Source organism: Notolepis coatsorum, assembly GCF_963971535.1.
Source record: "Notolepis coatsorum genome assembly, chromosome: 13".
Classification (NCBI taxonomy): domain Eukaryota; kingdom Metazoa; phylum Chordata; class Actinopteri; order Aulopiformes; family Paralepididae; genus Notolepis; species Notolepis coatsorum.
The window spans coordinates 122,785,180-122,807,754 of NC_140177.1; the positions used below are offsets into that span (position 1 = coordinate 122,785,180).

Sequence of the window (22,575 nt, forward strand, 5' to 3'; positions counted from 1 at the left end):
ACATATCTCTTGCATTCTGTAGACAGAGAAGAAGAAAAGTAAGAACATACCCTCAAAGAAAGTTAGGAAAGGATCCCAAATATTGTGGAATTTTTCGGTACAACCTCTGACAGTATACCTGATCTTCTCCAGTTTAATATGATACATGACCTCTCTCATCCAGTGGCCGTAGACAGGTGAACCTGGGTCCTTCCATTTGAACAGTATCAGCCTTCTGGCCAAGAGTGAACAGAAGGCCAGCATTCTAGATTCCCACCATCTAAAGTGGATGTCCGCTGGGGCCACTCCGAATAATGCAATATATGGTGATGGCTCCACTTCCTTTCCAAATATCTTAGAGAAGGTGTCAAAGATGGTCTGCCAATAGGTGTGCAACTTTGGGCACGTCCAGAACATGTGGAGCAGAGTGGCTGGAGCCTGTCTGCAGCGGTCGCATAGTCGGGATATATTTTAGAGAGCCTGTCTTTAGACCAATGCAGTCGGTGTACAATTTTAAATTGGATAACCGCATGTTTAAGGCAAATGGAAGAGGAGAAAATCCCCTGTATTATTTTGTCCCATGTGTCCTCTGTGATTGGTTCACCTAAGTCAGTCTCCCATCTGCCCCTGAGGAGATCTAAAGGTGTCGAGTTGCTTCTATTAAGTAGTTCATAAATTCTGCTTATAGCCTGTTTCTGGATCAGTTTACAGTTCAAGATTGAGTCTAAAAGGGAGGCCGGAGGACACTCTGGGTAGCAGTCCGAGTTCGAAGTTACGAAGCTCCGGAGTTGCAAGTATCTATAGAAGTGTGACCTAGGGATCTTGTATTTCTGTACTAGCTGTTCAAAGGAGGCAAAGTTGCCGTCTATATAGAGGTCAGACAGCGTAATCACTCCACTCCCAGCCCAACTGTCGAAGGCCTTATCCATCGTTGATGGGACAAACATGTGATTTCTTGTGATCGGAGCAGCCAGTGATAGTTCCCTGAGGGAAAAGGTTCTCCTAAATTGATTCCACACTTTTATCGAATGGATGACAACTGGGTTCGAGGTAAAGCTAGATATGGGCTGTGTGAACGGGAGCTTAGCACATAACAAGGCAGATAGGGAGGTGTATTTAACCGACGCTCTCTCCAGTACTGTCCACCAGGGGGCTGTGTCCTCCCCCCTTACCCAGTATAGTAACGATCTTATGTTTGCTGCCCAGTAGTAGTAAATTAAGTTTGGAAGCACCATCCCACCCATTACGCAGGGTCTCTGCAGCATAGATCTTTTGATCCGGGGCGGTTTTTTGTTCCAGATAAAGGAAGATATCTGGTTGTTTATCTTGGAGAAGAATGTTTTGGTCAGAAAGACTGGAAGACTCTGAAATACATATAGAAATGTTGGCAATACATTCATCTTTATTGTGTTGATTCTCCCACCCAGGGATAGCGACAGGGGGTCGTAACGTTCAATATCTCTCGCCAGATTAGACAGTAAAGGTTGATAGTTAGCCATATATAGGTCCTTATGTTCATGCGTGATCCATATCCTGAGGTACTTGAACTTTTTAGGGCTAATTTTAAACAGGAATGTGCTCAGAGGTATCCGATCCGCCGAGGTGCCGACGGGCATCAGTTCGCTTTTTTGAATGTTGATTTTGTATCCGGATATTTTGCCGAAGTCTGCAAGTAGGAAGACTCGTTTGGGGTTGTGATATATACAACAACATGTCGTCCGCGTAGAGCGAGACTTTATGCTCCGAGTCCGCGCGCATGATCCCTTTGATATCGGTGTTCTGCCTCAGAGCCAGCGCAAGGGCCTCCATTGCGATCGCGAAAAGGAGTGGAGATAAAGGACATCCCTGTCTCGTGCCCCTATGGAGTTCAAAGTAGGTGGATAGATTGTTGTTGGTGCGAACGGCAGCCATCGGAGACGTATATAGAATTTTAATCCAAGCTATGAGCTTAGGGCCAAAGCCAAACCTCTCCAGAGTGTGGAAAAGATAGTCCCACTCCACCCGATCAAACGCTTTTTCCGCATCAAGGGAGAGGACCACCTCAGGTGTTCCGGGTGGAGAGGGGCTATACAGGATATTTAGGAGGCGTCTGATATTAAAGAAAGAGTACCGATTCTTGATGAAGCCTGTTTGGTCCGGCGAGATAATTGAGGGGAGAACCCCCTCCAGACGACGGGCCAGAACCTTAGCGAGAACCTTGACATCGGCGTTAAGGAGGGAAATTGGACGGAACGAGCCGCATTCCAGTGGATTCTTGTCTTTCTTAAGGATTAAGGAGATAACCGCCTGGCGCATGGTCGGAGGAAGAGAATTTGTTGAGAATGATTCATCAAATACGGCTAGCAGCAGCGGGGACAGCTGGGTTGAGAATTCTTTGTAGAAGTCTGTAGGGTAGCCGTCTGGCCCCGGGTTGATGGCGGTTGATGGCGAGTGGCTATGTAGTCTATCTAGCTCCAAAATCTCGTCCGTCAGTTGCTTAAGGCGTGCCGTGTTTATCTTCTTTTGGTTGGCGCAATATTAAATCACCTGTCCCCTTAAGTACGCCTTCAGTGATTCCCAAATGGTTAAAGAAGACATTCCCGGAGTCTTATTAATGTCGAGAAATAATGTAATTTCCGAGGTGATGAAGTTTGTGAAGGCTTCCTCCGACAGGAGCAACGGGTTGAGTCTCCACTGGCGGTGGCCGAGCCGTGTATTCGGGATACTCATTTTCATAACTAAGGGACCATGGTCTGAGATAACTATAGAATAGAATAGAATAGAATAGAATAGAATAGAAATACTTTTATTATCCCGTGGGAAATTTGACACTGCAAATCGCTCAACATTTAAACATTTAGACAGGACAGGTCACAAATTAGAATAATAACACAAATCAAATCAAGTTGCCTAGGATACGAGTAGAGTAAAATAGAATAAAATTAAATAAAATAAAATATACAGAAATAAATACAGTAAAAATATACTGAGCATGGGGGAAGCAGTGTAAACAATTTGGTCAATATAATTATAATTTAAATCTAACTAAATGAAATATATATTCCAGTATTCACAGTGTCACAAGGTGCAGTATGCTTCAGGTAGTGTATTGTCCTCCTTGGGTTCCTATAAGTCCTAGATCAATGTCTGGCAGCCGTCACTGCCCCCTGTTGTGGAGCCTGGAGGCCGCTATTGAGCTGCCGCTCTGTGCTCAGTGATGCAGTGAGGCACAGTGATGCATTATATAGTCTGATGGCTGTTGGAATGAAGGACTTCCTGTGCCGTTCAGTGCTGCATTTGGGTAGTGTGAGTCTAGCACTGAACATGCTCCTCCTGTCAGCCAAGTCTGTGTATAGTGGGTGGGTGGGGTTTTCGCTCCGTATTCGCATTTGGTTACGAGGGGAAGGAGTCTCTTATCCAGGAGAAAGCTGTCTATGCGCGAGAAGGTATTATGGACCGGGAAAAAAAAGGAGTATCCTCTGGATGTAGGATTACGAAACCGCCACACGTCAGCTACCCCATATGATTTAAGACCGACCTAGACTGGGGGGCCTTTCTGGACGAGCTACGGTCCAGCACCGGGGAGAGTGCACAATTCATGTAGCCGCTAAGGATGAGATGGTGCGAGGTCATATCCGGTAGGCGAGAAAAAAGGCTGGTGAAGAACGAAGGGTTGTCCCAGTTTGGTGCGTAGATATTAGCCAGAATGACCGGACATTAATGCAGTTTCCCCACCACTATAATATAACGCCCTGCAGGGTCGGCCTCTACACTTGACATAGTAAATGGCGTGTTTTTATCTATCAAAATGGCTGCTCCTCTGGCCCTTGTGTGGAAGTTGGAGTGATACATCTGTCCCACCCACCCCCCCTTCAGTCGAGCATGGTCCGCAGTTTTTAAGTGTGTCTCCTGTAAAAACGCTATGTCTACATTGAGTTGTTTTAAATGTGTAAGTATCTTCTTACGCTTTACTGGGTGGTTGAGTGATTTAACATTCCAACTCACAAAATTGACAGAGCACCCTTCCAGCCCTATGGTATCACCCGTGTCGATCATAGTAGATGAGAGATTACGAAATGGCCATCTTTTTTGCTTAGCTCTTGAAGAGGTACCTTCTCTGCGTAGTCCTTTTTGATTACCTCTCCCATGAAGCCTTTGTACTCTGCATGGTACTCTTCATCCTTCCTGAGCTTCTTTTGCAGGCCCATGGCTCGTTGTGTCGCCACCTGTCTGTTGTTGGGCATCATCACATCTCCTTTTCGAAAGGGGAGTGGCAAGTGATAATGACCATCTTTTAAGGTTATCGAACTGGTGGCGATCTTCATGAACTTTCTGTCTTCTACTGATAGTTCATTCTGCTCATCATGGTGCTTTTCAGAAAAGTCCTGATTGTATTGTTTCACAAGCAGGTTCTCCATTTTTGCAATTGATATTCTGTTTGCTGTGGCTTTGGGTCTCTCCATCTCATCCACCGCATTGATGTTAAGTGGACCACAAACCGCCCATCCCAAGAGTGTCCTCACAGCATATGGTCCGTCATCCTGACTGTTTATGATCTGCCAAGGTTCCATGGCTCTTGGAGTATTGACTCCAATCAGAAGTTCCACCTCTGCATCAATCTGAGTGGTGTGAACATCCTTCAGGTAGGGCCATCTTTTCAATTCCTCTTGAGTAAGGATGTTTTCTTTTGACACTGGGATTGCTGGTTGAGTGTAAATTGTAGGCAGTGCAAGAAATGTGTCGTCATCGATGTTGCCTACCTCCAGGCCTGGTTTCTCTTGTGCCATTGTTGTAAGGAGAATTGAGGTTTTCCGGCCCTTAGCATTCAGCTTCCTCATGAGGCTCTCTGTGCAAAAGGATGCCGAGCTGCCATGGTCCAAGAAGGCATATGTAGTTACATACCTACTTCCGTCAGCCTGTTTCACTTTAACTGGCACGATGGCTAAGGCACAGTCCTTACCGGCCCCATTATCTTCACCAAGCCTCACCAGAGCACTACCCACAGTCTTCTTGGTCAGGGGTGGTGTCCTCACCTGTTGAGGTGTTTTCACCTTCCATGTTGTAGACCTGATTGTTCCTTTTTGCTTGTCTGGTCCTTCTTTGTGATCTGTTTCTATGTGTAGCAGAGTCAGGTGTTCTTTCTGGCAATGCTGACAGCTCATCCGCTGGCTACAGTTCCTACTGAGATGTCCCTTGGTGAGACAACCAAAACAAAGTCCTTTCACCTTTAAGAACTCTATTTTGTTCAGATGTTTCTGAGCTCTTATCCTCCTGCAGGCTTCAAGTGAATGATCGCCTGCACAGTACAAACAAGGAGTTCTAAAAGCTTCAGAGCCATCTGCCTTGGATCCTACATTACTGACGGTTGACGGTATGTTTGTGGCTGGTGTCACTGTTGTGACAAAGCTGCTTCTCTCCTTTCTCTCCTTAACCGGTGCGGCTGATGTTCCTGCTCGTGTTTGCCATCCAGAGGCTGCAGTCCTGAGGTACCTTGGGGCAGCTCTGTCAGGACTATAATCCTGAATACTACCGAACAATGGGTCAGAGGCGATTTTGGCTTGTCTCTCCAGATAAGCCACAAGATCCTTGAATTTGGCTCTTTGCCCAGTGCGCTCCTGGATGTCGTAGGCCGTTGACCTCCACCTTTCTCTGATCCTAAAGGGTATCTTGGATAAGATCAGTCTCAGGTTAGATGGATTGGCCAGCTCATCCATATAGTGAAGCTCCTGCATTGCATTACTGCATCCTCTCAGGTAGAGGGGGCGTAGGCGCGCAAAGCTTGACTATCCTCCGGTTTGATGCTGGACCAGTCCAAGGCCTTCTTTATGTAAGCATTTGTTATTCTTATTTCATCTCCGAAATTCTCTTTGAGCAGTCTTTTAGCTTCCACATATCCATCCTGTGGAGGCATGTGTAGGCAGCTCTGCACAAGATCTTTAGGTTGATCTGTGGTGTATTGTTCCAAAAAGTAGAGTCTATCTTGATCACTGGTGGTTCTGTTTTCTATGCCGTACTCGAAGGCTCGCATGAATGATCTAAAGTTCATAGGATCTCCGTCAAACATGGGAATCTCCCTGGTTGGGAGTAGTGCCAGATTCTGCTGTGTGGCAAGTATCTCTGTATTGTCATTCTGTCTTGCCATGACATTTGATAGAACCTGGTCTGTTTGGGTTTGACCCTGTTGTCCTGCTGTAGCTCCAGATGGTTGTAGCTGAAGCTGCACAGGGTGCTGATGCTGATATTGTGCATGTGGTTGTTGCCAAGGTTGTGGCTGAGGTAGCACATAACCTGGTTGTGGTCGATACTGTACAGGTGGTTGTGGCTGTACGTATGGCTGTTTGGGTCTCACTGCTTGTGGAGGCCTCTGTTGTTGTTGTTGTTGTTGTTGTTGCTGAGGTGTGTGCGCCCATGCATACTGGTCCAAGAGCTGTCTTTGCACAGGGGTTTTTGGAACAGCATTTATGGATGCATACTCTACCGGTGATTGCAATATCGGTAGTCCTTCTGAGGTTTCAAGAGCATGTGCTCGGTCAACATATTCATTCATACCATCCCCTCGAGGTTGCATGTTGTACACACACCCGTCCCCTAGAGAGGGGAGTGGGTGAGTTTGAGATGGATACTTCATGGTTCGAGATACTGAGTTGGTTTGAGATGATGTTTCATAACCATCCAGTATTTTGAGTTTGGCCGTTGATGCAGCCATGTCTGTGTCAAAGTCAAGTTTATCCTTCTCAGCCTTTAATTCAGCCCTGGCTTTAGCCTTCTGCAGCTTTAATTCAGCATTGGCTTTAGCCTTCTGCAGCTTTAATTCAGCCTTTGATTTCGCCTCTGTTAGATCTAATTCAGCCTCTAATTCAGCCTCCTTTAGACTTAGAGATTGTCTGGCTGAAAGTGCAGTGGCACGTGCCTGAAGGATGGCTCGCTCAGTTTCAGCTCTGCGACGGGAGGCAGATAACCTGGAAGATTGGCTTCCACTGGCTCTTGATGATTTTGATGATAATTTTGATGGGGCCCTGGCCTCCACGGCTGAAACGCTATCCTCTGGGCTTACTGTAGCCTGAAGGACCGTTTCCAGTTTATCTTGAGTCTCAACTACCACAGACTCAATTTGACCTGGAGCCAGGGTTTGCCTTTGCTTATCCTCCTCCATCAACCAATCATCAATTTGTTTAATAAATGCATTGAATATATCCATTTTCGGTTTATACCATTGTATTTCATCATCTCCCTCATCATCCTGTAAATACAATTGTACAGACTCATTTGCGATCTTAAAATCACTGAGTGCCTTAATGCCATGTACGTTTTTACTCCTTCTTCATCCTCTAATTGCACCCTTTGTTCAATCTCATGTTTTTTGCGGGTGCAAGCTGCAAGTCTCCCTTTACGTGATCCCCGTAATTGTCTCAGTTCAATTTCCGCTCCCGTCAAATCCATGTTATGTCTCAGAAACCGACATCTTGCTTATATTTATCCGCCAATTCTTAAATCAAACTGTTTAATTATTTCATATCCCACAGCGCCGTGTGCACGCGCAACGTACGTAGTAGTCTGTATTTCATTGATAACTTTTACTCACAAACGCTCCTTTGATGTCCTCGGGAATCGGGATGATTCACTCGCTGGTAGGGATGGGTACCGAATTCGGTACTTTTGAGGTACCGAACCAAAACACGTCGGTACTACCGAGTATCGAATCAAGTGAGATACAGAAAAAAAAATAACTTTTTCTTTTTTTTTTTTACTTTTTTTTACTTTTTTTTTTTTGTTTAACTTTTTTCTTTTCATGTCAACGTTCACACGCACAATATATGCTTACCTAGGATTTTACTTGATTCAACAACAAAGCAGTCGGAGCAATGACAAGCCGAAAACTGTCGAAATTGTAGTTATTTGAAGTTTGGATTTTCTTTTAAATTTCTTGAGACTAAAGTACAGAAAAAAGGTACCGTTGGGTACCGGTATCGATTCACAGGTACCGCTACCGGTATCGGTTCAAATGTGAAAGGTACCCATCCCTACTCGCTGGTATGGGTGGATCCTTTTCCAATGCCGTGGTTTATTGATTCCTTCCTTTCGATCACAGCGTTCTCCAAACAAAACCAGTTTCCTTCTGATGGTTCTCTTGTCACCTGAAGCGTGCCTCTGCCTGGGTCGCTCCAACAACGCTGGTTCCGTTGTCACTATTGAAGCGCGCATCCACCTGGGTCGCTTCAACAACAGCAAATTTTCTGACTATGTAGCGGCCTCTTCCTGGGTCCGCTTCTAGTGGCAACCGGGGTGGTGATCCGTACGCGCTCCATCCAAATAATAGTCTCCACACCTTGAGTTCCGTTATCAGATACCACAGATATCCGATTTATTTAGAAAATATATGGTTTACATGGGAGTGGTGATCAAAGCGATCCTAATGTTCCTATAAGCGTGGTTCAATTCAAAGCGAAGTTCAAAGACTATCTAAAGCGGTCAGAAAATTGTATGCTTTCCCCCGGCTACACCACCCAGCTGATTCCTATCACCAATTTATGATCTCCGCCGCGCTGTGGCCGGTCCGCCTGACAGGTGATCCACCCACAGTACAACGGAGTTCATTCAATTGGCTACACAGATAATCATAATATTCCCATAAATCATATCCTTCTATTGGAAATAATAATAATAATAATGATAATAATGATACTAATAATAATAATAATAATCCCGAACAAAAACACTCATATGGCCTTTACACAGAACATGCGAGCAAAGAAACAGAAAACAAATTTAAATAATAATAATACTTTACAGTGTTAAATACAATTTAAGATTATTTTTAAAAGTTAATTTACTGTAAATGCAGCAGAGGTTTTGAGGCAGGTTATTCCAAAGAGTCAATGATCTAAAAATAAAAGATCTCCTTAAAGCGTTGGTTTATGGACCTGGTAATTCAAGCTGCCCATTACTGGAACCTCTAGTGAGTTTGTCTTGGGCTCCAAGAATCACACCTGTCCCTTTGCTGTTGTTTCTCCTCCGCTCAGGGTGACGGGGAAGATGGTGGGCACTGCCAGTCAGGAGAGCGTCCAGGCCGGGACCAAGCTGCTGGACATCCCACTCAACCCGGAGACCAACATGACCGCACTGTGAGTGGAGGGGAAGAGAGAGAGAGAGAGAGAGAGAGAGAGAGAGAGAGAGAGAGAGAGAGAGAGAGATAATTGAAAATGGGGGACCCTGATGTAGACAAGACAAAAGTTTTTCTCTGATCTGCATCCCCTTAACAATTGTGTGTATTGGGCCGTGGTAAGTGGGCCCATTCTGCAATCTGTTAATGGAGTTTTCGTTCATTCATTTATCCCTTACATGGGTGCACAGGTGTGCCGCAGTGGAGGTTATTGCATGACTACTAGTGAAGCAGTGCTTCACTAGTATTAGACTTTGGTCAGCAGCCGCCACTGGTGTTCCGTGCTTAGGGAAGCAGATGGCATCGGTCCTTTGCCCTGACATGGTAGAACAGTATCCCGCCCGGCCGACGCCAAGAGGTGAGTCGGCCCGGCAGGTGGCTGAGTGGGCTGATGAAGCTTATACCGCCGCAGTACAGAATTAGCAGCAACTAATAACATTGCTCAATTGGCTGATTTTTTGTCGAAAACCATTGCGCAAGGTTTTGAGGTTATTCAGCTTTTGACCCAGCCGCAAGCTATAACCGCAGGGAGGGCTAGGATGCTGTCAACGCTTGTTCACAGGCATCTTTGGTTGGAGCAATCTCCCCTTGAGGAGGAGAGCAGGGTTCTCCTTCTCAGGGCTCCCCTCTCCGCGGATGGACTTTTGGCTGTCAGAGTGGGAGACTGGTTCACTTCCATAGACCTGAAGGATGCATATTTCACATCCCGATCTTCCCTCCTAGGACATACCTACGCTTCCTGTTTCAGGGCTTAGCGTACGAGTACCAGAGGCTGCCGTTCGGCTACTCTCTGGCTCCTCGCATCTTCACCAAGTGCGTGGAGACCGTGCTGGGGCCTCTGCGTCGTCAGGCAGGTGGTGGAATTCCTCACCAGCCTGGGTTTTGCTGTAAACTGGAAGAAGAGTACTCCTCTTCCCAGTCAACGGGTGGAGTACTTGGGCTTAATTCTAAGCTCAAGGTCTATGTGGGCATCCCTCTCAGAGCGGCGGTGAGAGGATATTCTCGGTGCGCTCGGGAGGTTCCGTCCTGGCAGGACGGTTACAGCGCTGTCCGTGATGCGCCTGCTCGGTATTATGGCATCTGCTCAAGCTGTGGTCCCTCTTGGCCTCCTCCTCATGAGGAGGATACAGAGGTGGGTTTTTCAGTGTGAAAATAGACCCTGTGAGAGTCAAGTGGAAGCAGCTGAAGGTTCCCATGTCAGTACTGGGGGACCTCGCACTCTGGGGGGGGCCTGGGGCCCTCACCAGCGTGGTCCCCATGGGCAGCAGGCTGTCACACGTCACACGTCTTCACCGACGCCTCCCTCACGGGATGGGGGGGGGACGTGTCGGATCGACGCAGTAGGGGGCAGCTGGCAAGGACCATGCTGCCCGGTCTGCACTACATATCAATGTGTTGGAATTGAAGGCAGTGCTTCTAGTCCTCGGACAGCTCGGCCATCATGCGATGGGCGAGCATGTTCTGATCAGGACGGACAGCACGACATCTGCGTCGTATATCAACAGACAGGGAGGAGTACGCTCCTCCCGTCTCTGCCGGGCCTGTGGAACGTCTCCGAGTCGGGACCTCCAACTGTTCCTGGAAAGGCTGTTGGGGGCCCCGTTTGAGCCTCTTGAGCAGGCGCCATTGGATCGTCTGTTTTAAGACCGCGTTCCTTTGGCCATCACCTCCGCTAAACGCGTGGGTGAGCTGTGTGCTTTCTCGGTGCGGTCAGAGTACCTGTCTATTCGGGCCGATAGCAGGCGACTCTGTGGCCTTATCCGGCCTTCGTGCCAAAGAATATCCGGAGCTTTATCGCTCCAGGGATATTGTGCTTCAGGCGTTTCACCCTCCTCCTCACACTAGTGAGTTGGAGGCGAGCCTTCACCTGTTGTGTCCTGTCCGTGCGCTGAAGGTTTACCTTAGTCGCACGCAGGATCTCAGGGCTACCAATTGACTGTTGTTTGTTACGATGGCTCTCACGTGGGTAAGGCACTGTCCAAGCAACGCCTGTCACATTGGTTATGCGAGGGCATTGCCCTCTGCTACACTTGGCCGGACAGGTTCCCCCCGTAGGCGTCAGGGCGCACTCCACTTGTGGAGTGGCGGCCTCTGCTGCCCTGTTGGGGGGGGCCTCGGTGGAGGACATCTGCGCTGTGGCCTCCTGGTCCTCCCCGGGTCCTTTCGTTAGGTTTTACCTCATGGACATGACTGGGGGTTCTGTCTCCCAGGCAGTCCTGAGGTCCGGGACCTCTCCTGCATCCCGCCATCAGGTGGGCTAGCAGGTGTGTGTGGGTGTGGACCGCGGGGTGCTGTGTCACACGTGGTCCCGCTTGCACTGTGCGTTCTGGGGTGCCTGGTTCCCTTTTTCACACATTGGTTGTAGTTGACTGCCTCCCCCCCTTCGTTAGGACGGGCGGGTGGACAGGACTCCCCTCCCTGGCAGGGGCTTACGGGCCCTCAGGGGGTGCATTTGACGTGGCCACGCGTCCGCTCTGCCCCTTTTGATCTCATAATGGCTGAGCGAGACGCGATTGGCCAGTATGCTATATAACGAAGGTTATCCTATAACCCTAGTTATATGAATACTGGCTGATTGTCTCGCTCTTCAGCGCCCTGAGGTCCCTTGGATGTTTTCCACGTATGGAATTCAAACTTGGAAGGGCGTGGACGTGACCACTTCCGGTGTCTTGTAGAGGCACGCACGGGAGTAGGCGTGGTCACGTACAAGTGAGGTGCATGTAAAAAATGTCCACGGGCACAGTAGGTGCTGGAGAGATGATATCTCATAATGGCAGGGCGAGACGCTCAGCCACTATTCATATAACTAGGGTTATAGGCAGTGATGCCACAGATTACTGATTACTGATTACTCCTTTAAAAAGTACTTTACTGATTACTTGATTATCAGAGTAATGAAAGTAACTAGGTTACGAAGTCGTCGTCCCCCCCTGCTGCTGCCACAACATAAGAATGACAACAGTTTTTTTTAAACGCTTTATTGAAAGTGCATAAATTGTTTTTAACTTGTTTCTCTGCACATAACGTAAATTGTTAAACTAGTGCTTCAGCTTCTGTACCATCAAGTATGGTAAAGCAACAGTCAGCCAGCAGCCAGCCAGTGGTTTTACAAAACCAGTGTATCACACCTAACAAATGCAGGCTGAACTATTCAATTATATCAACTGTAACTATTAAATTGTTTTTATAAATGTCTCTCTATAAACATACAATCAGAGTTGTTTGGTCCGGACTATCGGACCAGAATTCGATAGTCCGCTTTTTTGGGGTGGTGTGAATGCGCAGTCGAACTCTGGTGCGGACCAAACACGCAAACTCTGGTCCGCCAAAAAACATAGGTCTCGGTTCGCTTCATCGGACCAAACGCGGACCAAATATAGGAAGTCACCTGATAAACTGTGCATCTTGGGTAGAAGGAAGAAAAAACACTGCGGCGCGCGGCATTCACTGCAAAACAAGCACACTGTAAACATGTCTCGTGGACAGACTTGAGCGAATGATGAAGTGAAAGCCCTGATCGACATATGGGCAGAAGACCAAATAAAACAGCTGCTTGTGGGCACTCACAAAAACAACGAGGTGTACAAGTTGTTTAGCGAGAGGATGGCGGTAATGGGTTATAATCGAAAATCTGGAAAATAAGAGCTTTTGCTCTGCCACCATTATATGAATCAAAAGGGAAAGCAACAATCTTTCTGTTTAGCAGCAACGAGTACACAGTAAATTTTGCAGAGTAAATTCTACTCAAACTGAGTACATTTTACTCAAACTGAGTAAAATCTTACTCAGTTTGAGTAAAATGTACTCTATCTAGGTCGTCCTCGGACGGGCCCTCCATCGGTGCTTCCAGTCATCCCGATCCTCCATGCATCTGGCTAGCTCGCCGGTGCATTCTGTTCCCGCATCTCTCCTGAGTACGTCCACGTAGGTTAATGTGGGACTTCCTCGTGATCGATGCCCGTGTGTTGGTTCCCACAGCACAAGTTTGCTGGTTGGCAGCTCATGGTGTCTCTGGCAGTGACCTGCCAGCCTCATTCTCCTGACTGCCACTTTCTCGCTCACCCTTAGCACCCCCCCATACAAGTTTGCATTAGTGACATGCTCATCCCTGTTGATGTTGAGCACCACACGCATCATTCTGGTGTAGCACCCATCCAAGGACTTCTGCAGGGTGGGCTTCAAGGTCCAGCATTCACTGCCATACAAAAGGACAGACTCAACTGTTGCATGAAAGAAGTTGAGCTTGATTTGACGGGGGAGGTTGGATTTCCACACACTGGTCATGCCGTTCAGAGCCCTCCACGCAAGCGCCTTCCTCACTTTAAGGTCTTGCTCGGACGAGTTGACCCACGAGCCCAGGTATTTGAAATCACAGACTTCCTTTAGAGCAGAGCCTCCTGTTGTCCTTAGAGGTGGATGATCCGGGAGGATGTTATACATTATGACCTCGGTTTTATTGGCATTTAGCCTAAGGCCAACCTTGGCGCACTCCGTCTCCACTCTGCACAGGAGTTCCTGTGCCTGCTCCATGTGGTCAGAGAGCAGGCTGATGTCGTCCGCGTAGTCAAGGTCTGTTAGGACTATGGCGGGGTGTCATCTCGATCTCCTTGGGGTTATTGTGAGACCAAGTTCCTGCTCCCGTCCATTGATGGCCTTCCTGAGCGCATCGTCGAGGACTATGACGAAAAGGAAGGGGGCAAGGGTGTCCCCTTGCATCACTCCAGCCAGGATGTCAAATTCTTCACTGTTGCCGTCTGGGGTTACCACCTTGGCCCTTGTACCCGTGTGCATGGTCCCTATGGCCTGGAGTAGTTTGAGTAAAATGTACTAATAGGGCAGGTAGGCCTATCTATAGATCTATAGATTTCACAAAAGATAAATGGTCAATAACACCACATGTAGGCTGATATGTACCGTACATTTGAGGCCTATCCTATTCAGATATGGTTTTAATGTTCCTAGTGAAACAGGGGAGAGGGGTGCGTCTAGTTTCTTACCAACGGATTTCCAGTTCTGCGTTTGCGTTCTGCGATCTGATTGGCCACTGAAGTTTCTGGTCCGATCTGATTGGCCACTGACGTTTCTGGTCATGTGACATGTGCGCCCAATCGCGTGACGCGCCCATTTCCGCCTCGAACAGCCTGCAAACTACCTAACGCCTAGTTTATCACTGGTTAAGCTTAGGCAACTCTTTCGAAGTTGGTTAAGGTTAGAGTTTGGAATCAGGGCTGGTGTTCTATCGCCCTGCTCTAAGACAAACTCTAACCATAACCAACTTCGAAAGAGTGCCTAAGCTTAACCGGTGATAGAAACAGGCGTCACACGATTGGCGTGACCAGAAACGTCAGTGGCCAATCAGATCGCAGAACGCGAACGCGGAACTGAAAATCCATTGGTAAAAGTAATCAGGCGAGAGGGGTGAGTAAACCAGTGATTATATCTCAGTAACAGAATCTTCTCAAACCTCTTGTCAGAAAGTCTGTTCCTTCTAGGCGTGAGCACCAACCCTCCCAGACTAAAAAGACGCTCCACAGGAGCACTTGATGGGGATGGAGTGTTATACTTCAAGAAAATGTTCTTTATGGGCGGCTACGTGGTGCAGTGGGCAAGGCGCTCACCACAAATACGGGAGATGCTGGGTTCGCCTGTTCGAGCCCAGCACTCCACATTGCTTTCAGTTTAGCTGGTCGTCCGTACTAATACACATTGGCAGTATTAGGGGGTGGGAAACTGATGGGTGGGGATCGGGCGTTGTGGACAGCGACTCCTACAGGTCGGTTGGTGTGCCTGCGCAGTAGAATCGGGAAGCGATGGGGGCGGCGCCCCTCCAAAGCGCAGACCCCTGACGCTGAAAGATCGCGCCGCGCAGGTGGAAAGATGCGACTGCTGTTACCTCGAGTATCGGAGGGGACTCGTGCTATGTATGACTTAGTCCACATTGCAGCCGGCTTGTGGGAGGCAAGAAACAGCGTTCGAGACAGGGGGCATGTTGCTTTTTAACAGCGGAGGAGTGCAAGAATGTGACAATGTGACCATGTGACCGCGGCAGCGCGAGAGAGCGGCAGTGCGGAAATAGGCTGTCTATTGCCATTCTCTAAGACAAACGCTAACCTTAACCAGCTCCTTAACAGCGCCTAAACTTAACCTTTCTAACCTTAACCAACTCCGAAACAATGCCTAACCTTAACCTTAACCTTAACCTTAACCATGCCTAACCTTAACCTTAACCATAGAAAGAATATTGCCATTCTCTAAGACAAACTCTAACCTTAACCAGCTCCTTAACAGCGCCTAAACTTAACCTTTCTAACCATAACCAACTCCGAAACAATGCCTAACCTTAACCTTAACCTTAACCATGCCTAACCTTAACCGGCGAAAGAATACACGTAAAATATATATAAAAAAAAAATTTGATGGGATGAAACCAACGGACCGCAGGACCGCAGGACCGCCGCGCTGCCAGGTAAGCTAAGCTCCGAATGAGAATCATGGCGGTTTACGGCTAAATAATGCCGCAAGCTCTGCCGCTCCGCTCTGCGGTTGCCGCGCCTGCCGCGGGGCGTGTCGCAGCCAATCAGGGAAAACGCGGAAGCATTCGGCGCACTCCTCCGCTGTTAATAAGCAATAGGCAGACAGGGGAGGGTTGAATTGGATGATACGAAATTGGGATGGGAGAAAAATAGAAAATGGGAGAAAAAGTGAAAAAAAAAATAAAAAAAAAATCTTTATGTTTGAATACCTATCCAGTATCTGAAGCTCATGCTCTGACCTTAGGTAGTCCATCACCTCCTTTTCTGCCACGTAGGTCTCCTCCTCTGGCTCGGCCTCAAAGGAGAAAAAGTCCAGCTCACCTTCGCCGGCAGATGTGTTGGGGTTGGGGACGCTGGCAGGCCTCTGTGCTCCAGCATTGTAGGAGCGACACTCTTCTGTCAGGAGCTCCTTCACTTGCTCCTTCCTACCTTCGTCTCTCAGCCATTGGAGTTTAAACTTTGGACAACTGACAGCTGCGAGAAGGGCATCTTTGTTGTCCAGCACTGGGGCAAAACGAGTCTGGATAGCCTGAGAAATATATTTTGATATTGTTATTTAGGGATGTGCGAGACTAGTCGACTAGTCTATTAAACGGTACTGCTCCTCCTATGCTATTATTATTATTTATTATTGTGTGCTACTGACAACCTACATACTGCAGTATGGTGTTCCATGTTCATGAATAGTGCAATGCAAAAGATGTTTAACTCAAAGGTGGAACATACCTGCACTATGGCATCTGGAAGGCCTGCAGTCGTCTTGGAGAGGTTGTCCTTCAGAGCGAGGGTCTTTTGCATCAGCACTTCAAGCGTGGGTAGTAAAGTTCCATAAGGACAGTAACCTTGTAAAATGTCCAGTGCTACAGTCAGAGGCTTCATGGTGATGCAGTACTCATGCAGGAACTGGTATTCTGTATCTTTGAAGCAAGTGACTCCCACCTTGGTGCACAGAGTATTCAGCTCTTTCATGGGGATTTCTACGATTCTCTTTATGGCATGGTAAAAAGAATTCCACCAAGTGGATGTAGGTACAAGGATCTTCCTTTTATTTACTTCCTCCATTGTCTCTGAAGCAATGGTAGACCTACTTGCTTTGGTCCACAGGGCTGTGCATTTAGCCGTGCTACTCCTATACACAGCTTTGCTCTCTGCTTTGGATAACAAGTATTTCTCCACCTCATTTGTAGAAATGATGTTGATGGTATGAGAAGCACACCTGTAGTGCGGGGGGAGAGTCACCTCCTGGCCATCATTTTCATTCTCTGCTGAGAGGATTCCAGCCACGTCTAAAAAAGTGGTATTGTAACAGAGGGGTACAATTCCCTGACTGTATTGAGTATGGTATCATTAAACCACTACCGCTTTATGTACTTTAATTACTGGCCATACAGTACATGATATATAAATATGATGAACACTTCCCACAATGAATCGGTTCCACACAAAGTGGTAATTAAGTATTTATTGCAGCAAAAGGTACATAATATACTTCTCTATTTTACTTTGGATGCGCTTATAAGGCAAAGGAATGTGCGTAGGCAAATCAATAATGAATGTCCATTCTCTGGTTACGCAGGAGGTAATTATACAACCTGAATCTTAGGGAATTATATCTATGGTACACTAGTAATATATAGCGGGAGATACTGGAAGGGTCCCCCCGGTTGTAAGCCAGCAGGGGTAGAGGATCTGTCGGTAGTAGAGAGTCTGGTCAACGATGACTAAGGAGACTCCAAGTACAGGAGACGGTGCAATAGTCTCTTGATCCACAGACGAATACAGCTGTTCTCCGTAGACTGTAGCTCCACAGTGAAGAAAGCTAGCCGGCCTCAGGCTCTCTGAGGCGCAGACTCGACGTGGCTCCTCACAGGGTAAATCCCACACGTGTAGGCGTCGGCGATTCTCCGCTCCATAAATCACAGGACCAAAACAAATATAATCCAGCCGCAAAGGGCTATGTAGTCGTCGGGTAGATTAATCCAGTGTACATGTCCACACGGTTCTCGTCTAGGTCTCCTCGGGTGAAAGCGCCATGAAAGCAGCCCAGCCTGGATAAGCACTCTAGCTGATACGAGGAAGCGTTGGTGATGCTGGTCACTGTAGAACTTTAGCCGCACGATACACTATACACAAATAGACTATTACTGACTTAATAGAAATATGTCGCACTCGACGGTATAGCGCCAAACTCTGACAATTCAGTTATTAATTCGCACGCGGTCTCAATGCTCTATTTGGGGCCAAACAGGCCATACTTCACCGCACGTTGTATCGTGGGTGAGGCTTCAACTTATTGGGTAACTCTACTTCTGTATTCACCTGCGCCATATTTATATGCACAGCGAACAATCTAGTGCCAACCTCATTTCTGTCTCGTATCCCTGGGCAAGGCCGGGCATGTACAGACATGTCTTGACGGTGGCCTTGAACCTGACTCTGGAGGCATGGCCCTGGCGACTGTGGACCGCCGTCCAATAGGAGAACGAAATACCATGGTCTGTACTAGGCTAAAGGGACATTCCGTGTATATGTACAAGGAATATACAAGGGACATCAAACGACATACAAATACCATGCAATATATATCAATCAACAAATATATATATTCGGTTTAATCTGATCCTTTGTAACAGGTATCATCAGTGGGAATAGACTCCTCCGTCTCATCATCGGATTCTGTGACAGTGACAGGCTGATAGACTTTAAATGCCTTCACGAAATTGGAACCATTATCAGTCACTGTTTCTACAACTTTATTTGTTAGTCCATATGATGCATGGATGTTTTCAATTTCTGCACCAATAATATCAAAGGTGTGTCTACCACGGATTCTCCGACATACCAATGCTGCCATGTTGCGCTGTAGTGTTGCTCTGCTGATCCAGTGACAGGTCACTCCCATATAACTACGGTTATTAGCAGTCCAAATATCGGCTGTGGTTGATACATGGTCAACCTCGTCTAGCGCGGCCTTTAGGTTCTTCTCCATCTCCGCATATTCCGTATCCAAGAGGAGAATGATGTTCTTCGTGGCAGCTCAGCACTAGCACTACAAGGGATCTTATCTATTATGGCACGGAAAGAGGGCGAGTCAACAGTGTTCAGAGGTAACATTTCTTCTACAACATATCTCCCGACCATTCTCTTCAGCTCTCGCTCACTTACGGGTGGTTTTTTATTGAAATCCAGCTTTTGCTGTTTGGCTGGTGGACCTCCGAGTCCTGTAGAAGTCGAAGCTTCGGCTTCAGTTTTTTTTTTATCAGTTTGGTCGTGCTGTGCTGTGATTCCAGTTTTTTTTTAACTTTATTTTTTTTGCGTTTATCGCTTTTCTGGTCAAGCATGACCGACAGAAACAGGTTGAAAATGGGATGTAGAGCAGGGGAAGAAATTCTGAGAAATGACGGCGGGTCAGGGAATCGAACTCGTGTCCCCCAGATCCGTGACGAGCACGGTTTTCCCCGACGCAGAAATAGCGCCGAGATATGCGGTGAGCTACGGGAGCTCCCCCTCCAGATGCTTTCTTAAATTGGATGTGCTGTTTTTAGCAGTAGACAGTATTTCGTGAGGTTGCGTTCTCAGACACGCTTTGAAAACGTGACATGTGACGTCACTCCCAAATCCCAAGGGAAGAAAAACAGCTCAAAATTTATTTTTGACTGTCGAAAACTAAAGAAAATACTGCATTCCGCCTGCATTATGATGAGATAGTAACGAAATAGTAACGCACAGACACTTGGACAAGTAACTGCAATCAGATTACTGGCTTGTAAAGATTAACGCGTTAGATTACTATTTATGAAAAACTTAGTAACGTGTTACTGGCATCACTGGTTATAGGATAACCTTCGTTTTCTCCCTATATTCGGGAGCTAGGGGAACCTGCCAGTAGCCTCTAACGTGGTAATGAACCTCCCCTTTCCTAACCTTTCAATAAGTTCATAGGGTAGGTGTCGGATTTGTAGATGGCGTTCAACTGGCGGAAATCATTACAGAACCTTGGGGTTCCGTCTGGTTTCGGGACAAGTACGAAGTTTCACCTTCCTCCCTATGACAGTAGGGATGTGGTGGTGTATTACCTTGGTTCTCCCTGGTTCCCTGGAGAACACATCCCGGTGGCATTCCACCAGCTCTCTCAGGTCGTTCTTCTGGGGTACACTGAGTTGGTCTCCCATGGGGACTTCAAGCGGTTGGGTCCGGACTGGTGTCTGTGGTGGGGTGAAAGAGTACAAAGCCTCCCGGGCCGCCCATTTTTTTAACAAGTTGATATGGTATATCTTCACCGGCGGACGCCTCCCGGGCTGTCACACTCTTTAATTCACCTGACCCACTTTGTCCATAATTTCATAGGGACCGTGCCACTTGGCTAGAAATTCACACTCCGAGGTGGGAACCAACACTAACACTCTATCCCCCGCCTGAAATTCTCGGGGTTGAGTGCCCCGGTTATAGACCTTGGCTTGGGCCTGCTGGGCTTTGGTCATGTGGTCTCTTACCAGGGGCCACAAGGTGGCCATCCGCTCCTGTATCTCCTCCCCATGATCCACCAAACTCCTGTGCGGTGACAGCTGGTGTTCCCAGGCCTCCTTGGCTATATCCAGCATCCCTCTAGGCCTTCTCCCATACAAAGGTTTGAAGGGGGAGAAACCTGTGGAGGCCTGGAGAACTTCCCTGATGGAAAACATCCAATATGGGAGGAGCTGGTCCCAGTTCCTCCCATTGGCTTCCATACATTTTTTAAGCATGCTCTTTAGGGTGCGGTTAAACCGCTCGACCAACCCATCTTTTTGGGGATGATACACTGAGGTGCGCAGATGGGTGATTTTTAATAATCCAGCCAAATCCTTCATTATTTTTTACATGAACGGCGTGCCTTGGTCTGTCAAAATTCCGTCCGGGATTCCCACTCTAGTGATAAGTAACATGAGCTCCCGGGCTATACCTTTTGAGGCCATGGTGCGGAGTGGGATGGCCTCAGGGTACCGGGTGGCATAGTCCATAATCACCAGGATGTATTGATGGCCCCTGGCGCTGCGGGGTAGGGGTCCCACAAGGTCCATCCCAATCCTGCTAAAGGGAACAGAGATGATAGGCAGGGATATCAAGGGGTTACAGTCGTGGAGCTACCATCTGACATTCAGGGCAGGAGCGACAATAATCCTCTACCGCTCTTTTCACCCCCGGCCAGGAAAATCTGGCCTTGATTCGGTCTAGGGTCTTCTCGACCCCCAAGTGAGCCCCTAGCAAGTGAGAGTGGGCTAGGCGTAACACCGTATTTATATGTGGCCGGGGAACCAACAGCAATTCTAGAATTGTCTCCCCTTTTTTTACCACCTGGTACAACAATGTGTTCTTGATCGCAAAATGTGGAAACATTAATTCTCCTACCCCATCCATCTTGTTACCGTCGATCATGGCTACCTGACGTAGTGCTGGGGCCAGGTTCTCATCCTCCAGCTGGGCAGTGCCGAATCGTCCCGTCAGTTGTGGTGGTAAGGGTGTCATCGTTCAGGTTGCCGGGGAACAGATCTCCCCAGACAGGTTCGGCCTCGTTGTGGAGTGATGAATCCTCTCCTCCGCTGTTGACCGGTGGACCGTTGTCCTCTGCTGGGCCGGCGGTGGGCTCCCCCTCGTCATTGTCCTCGCTGACCGGGCTGGAGTCTTCCTCTGGTAGGGGGTCGGTAGAAGCCTGGGGGTCCACCTCGTGTAAACTGCATATCCGGGTCCTTCGTGTCTGGGCTCTGGTCGGAGTGGTGGTGTACAGGGGGGACAGCGTCATTCGGCCGCCAAACTCTCCCACAGTTGTCGGAACAATGCACAGTCAGTTCCGGTTAATACTGCTACTGGGAGGTTTTCAACTACCCCCACGGTCGTCGTACATTTTCCCCGGGTGGAGGTTAGTTCGATGGTGGCGGTCGGATATTGTCTAGTCTCCCCATGTACACAGGTGACTCCCACTGTTTTTTCCAGGAGGGGACAGTCCACCAACTCTGGTTTTTCCAGTGTCACTGTGCTCCCTGAGTCTAACAGTGCGGTTGTTGCGTCGTGATTATTAGCTCTTACTGGAGTGAGAGTGGACACGTTTGTGTCCTCTGCCCAACAGGCGGTCGCAAGTGCACACGGTCGGGGCAGGTGTGGTTCAGCTGCAGAGGGCATCGACACGTCATTTCTATATGGACAGTCTCGGGAAATATGGGCCTCCTCGTCACAGTTGAAACACCTTCTTCTGTCATTATACATTACAGGTTGTCTGAAGAGGGGTGTGGGGTTGAGGTAGCGAGGTGATTCAAGTTTCTTACCCGTCTCCTTCAGCTGGTTGGGGGGTCCGGTCTTCGCGCTGCTACTCCTCCGGTATAGCGATTCCGCTGCTTGATACACCTCCATTCCCTCTATGACCTCGTCGAAACATGTGGGCTTTGTTTGGCTGCTCGTCTTACGTGCGTCGGCAGGTAGAGCACGTAAATATCTGTGCCTTATGTTTGATTGGTGAAATGTTCCGGGGCTCGGCTAATAGCCAGTTGTTTGCTAGCCGTAAACAAATCATGTTGTTCTCTGGGGAACAAGTTCCCGTCATATGCCCAATCATGATACCGCTGGGATCGAGTGAGAAATTCATACGTTTTATCCGCAGTGGCTATACCGGATAGAAATGGTGTCAACAAACTAACCCACTGTTCTGGTGGCCAGGTCTCACGTTCAGCGGTGCGTTCAAACACCAAATCAAATCAAATCAAATGTATTTATAAGGCCTGTGAAGGAGAATGGGCTTCTAAAGGAAAAGCAGACGAGGCTGGTCTTAATTATTATCGATAGAAGTTTATTCAACTTAAAGCATTGGTTTAAGAGTACAGAACAGAATTAATACAGAAGTAATACAGAACAGAAGTAATACAGAACCAAATTGATATGGAGCCGGCGCCGGCCAAG

At 47.8% G+C, this 22,575-nt stretch overlaps 1 protein-coding gene across 1 annotated transcript in view; it reads left to right on the forward strand.

The window, feature by feature from the left end:
* Positions 1–22,575, forward strand: part of nfatc4 (nuclear factor of activated T cells 4) — a 116,319-nt gene that overhangs the window by 30,070 nt on the left and 63,674 nt on the right. The window contains exon 7 of the mRNA XM_084327514.1: positions 8,979–9,080. Within this exon, the coding sequence (XP_084183640.1) occupies positions 8,979–9,080 (102 nt within the window). The remainder of the gene's footprint in view (positions 1–8,978; positions 9,081–22,575) is intronic.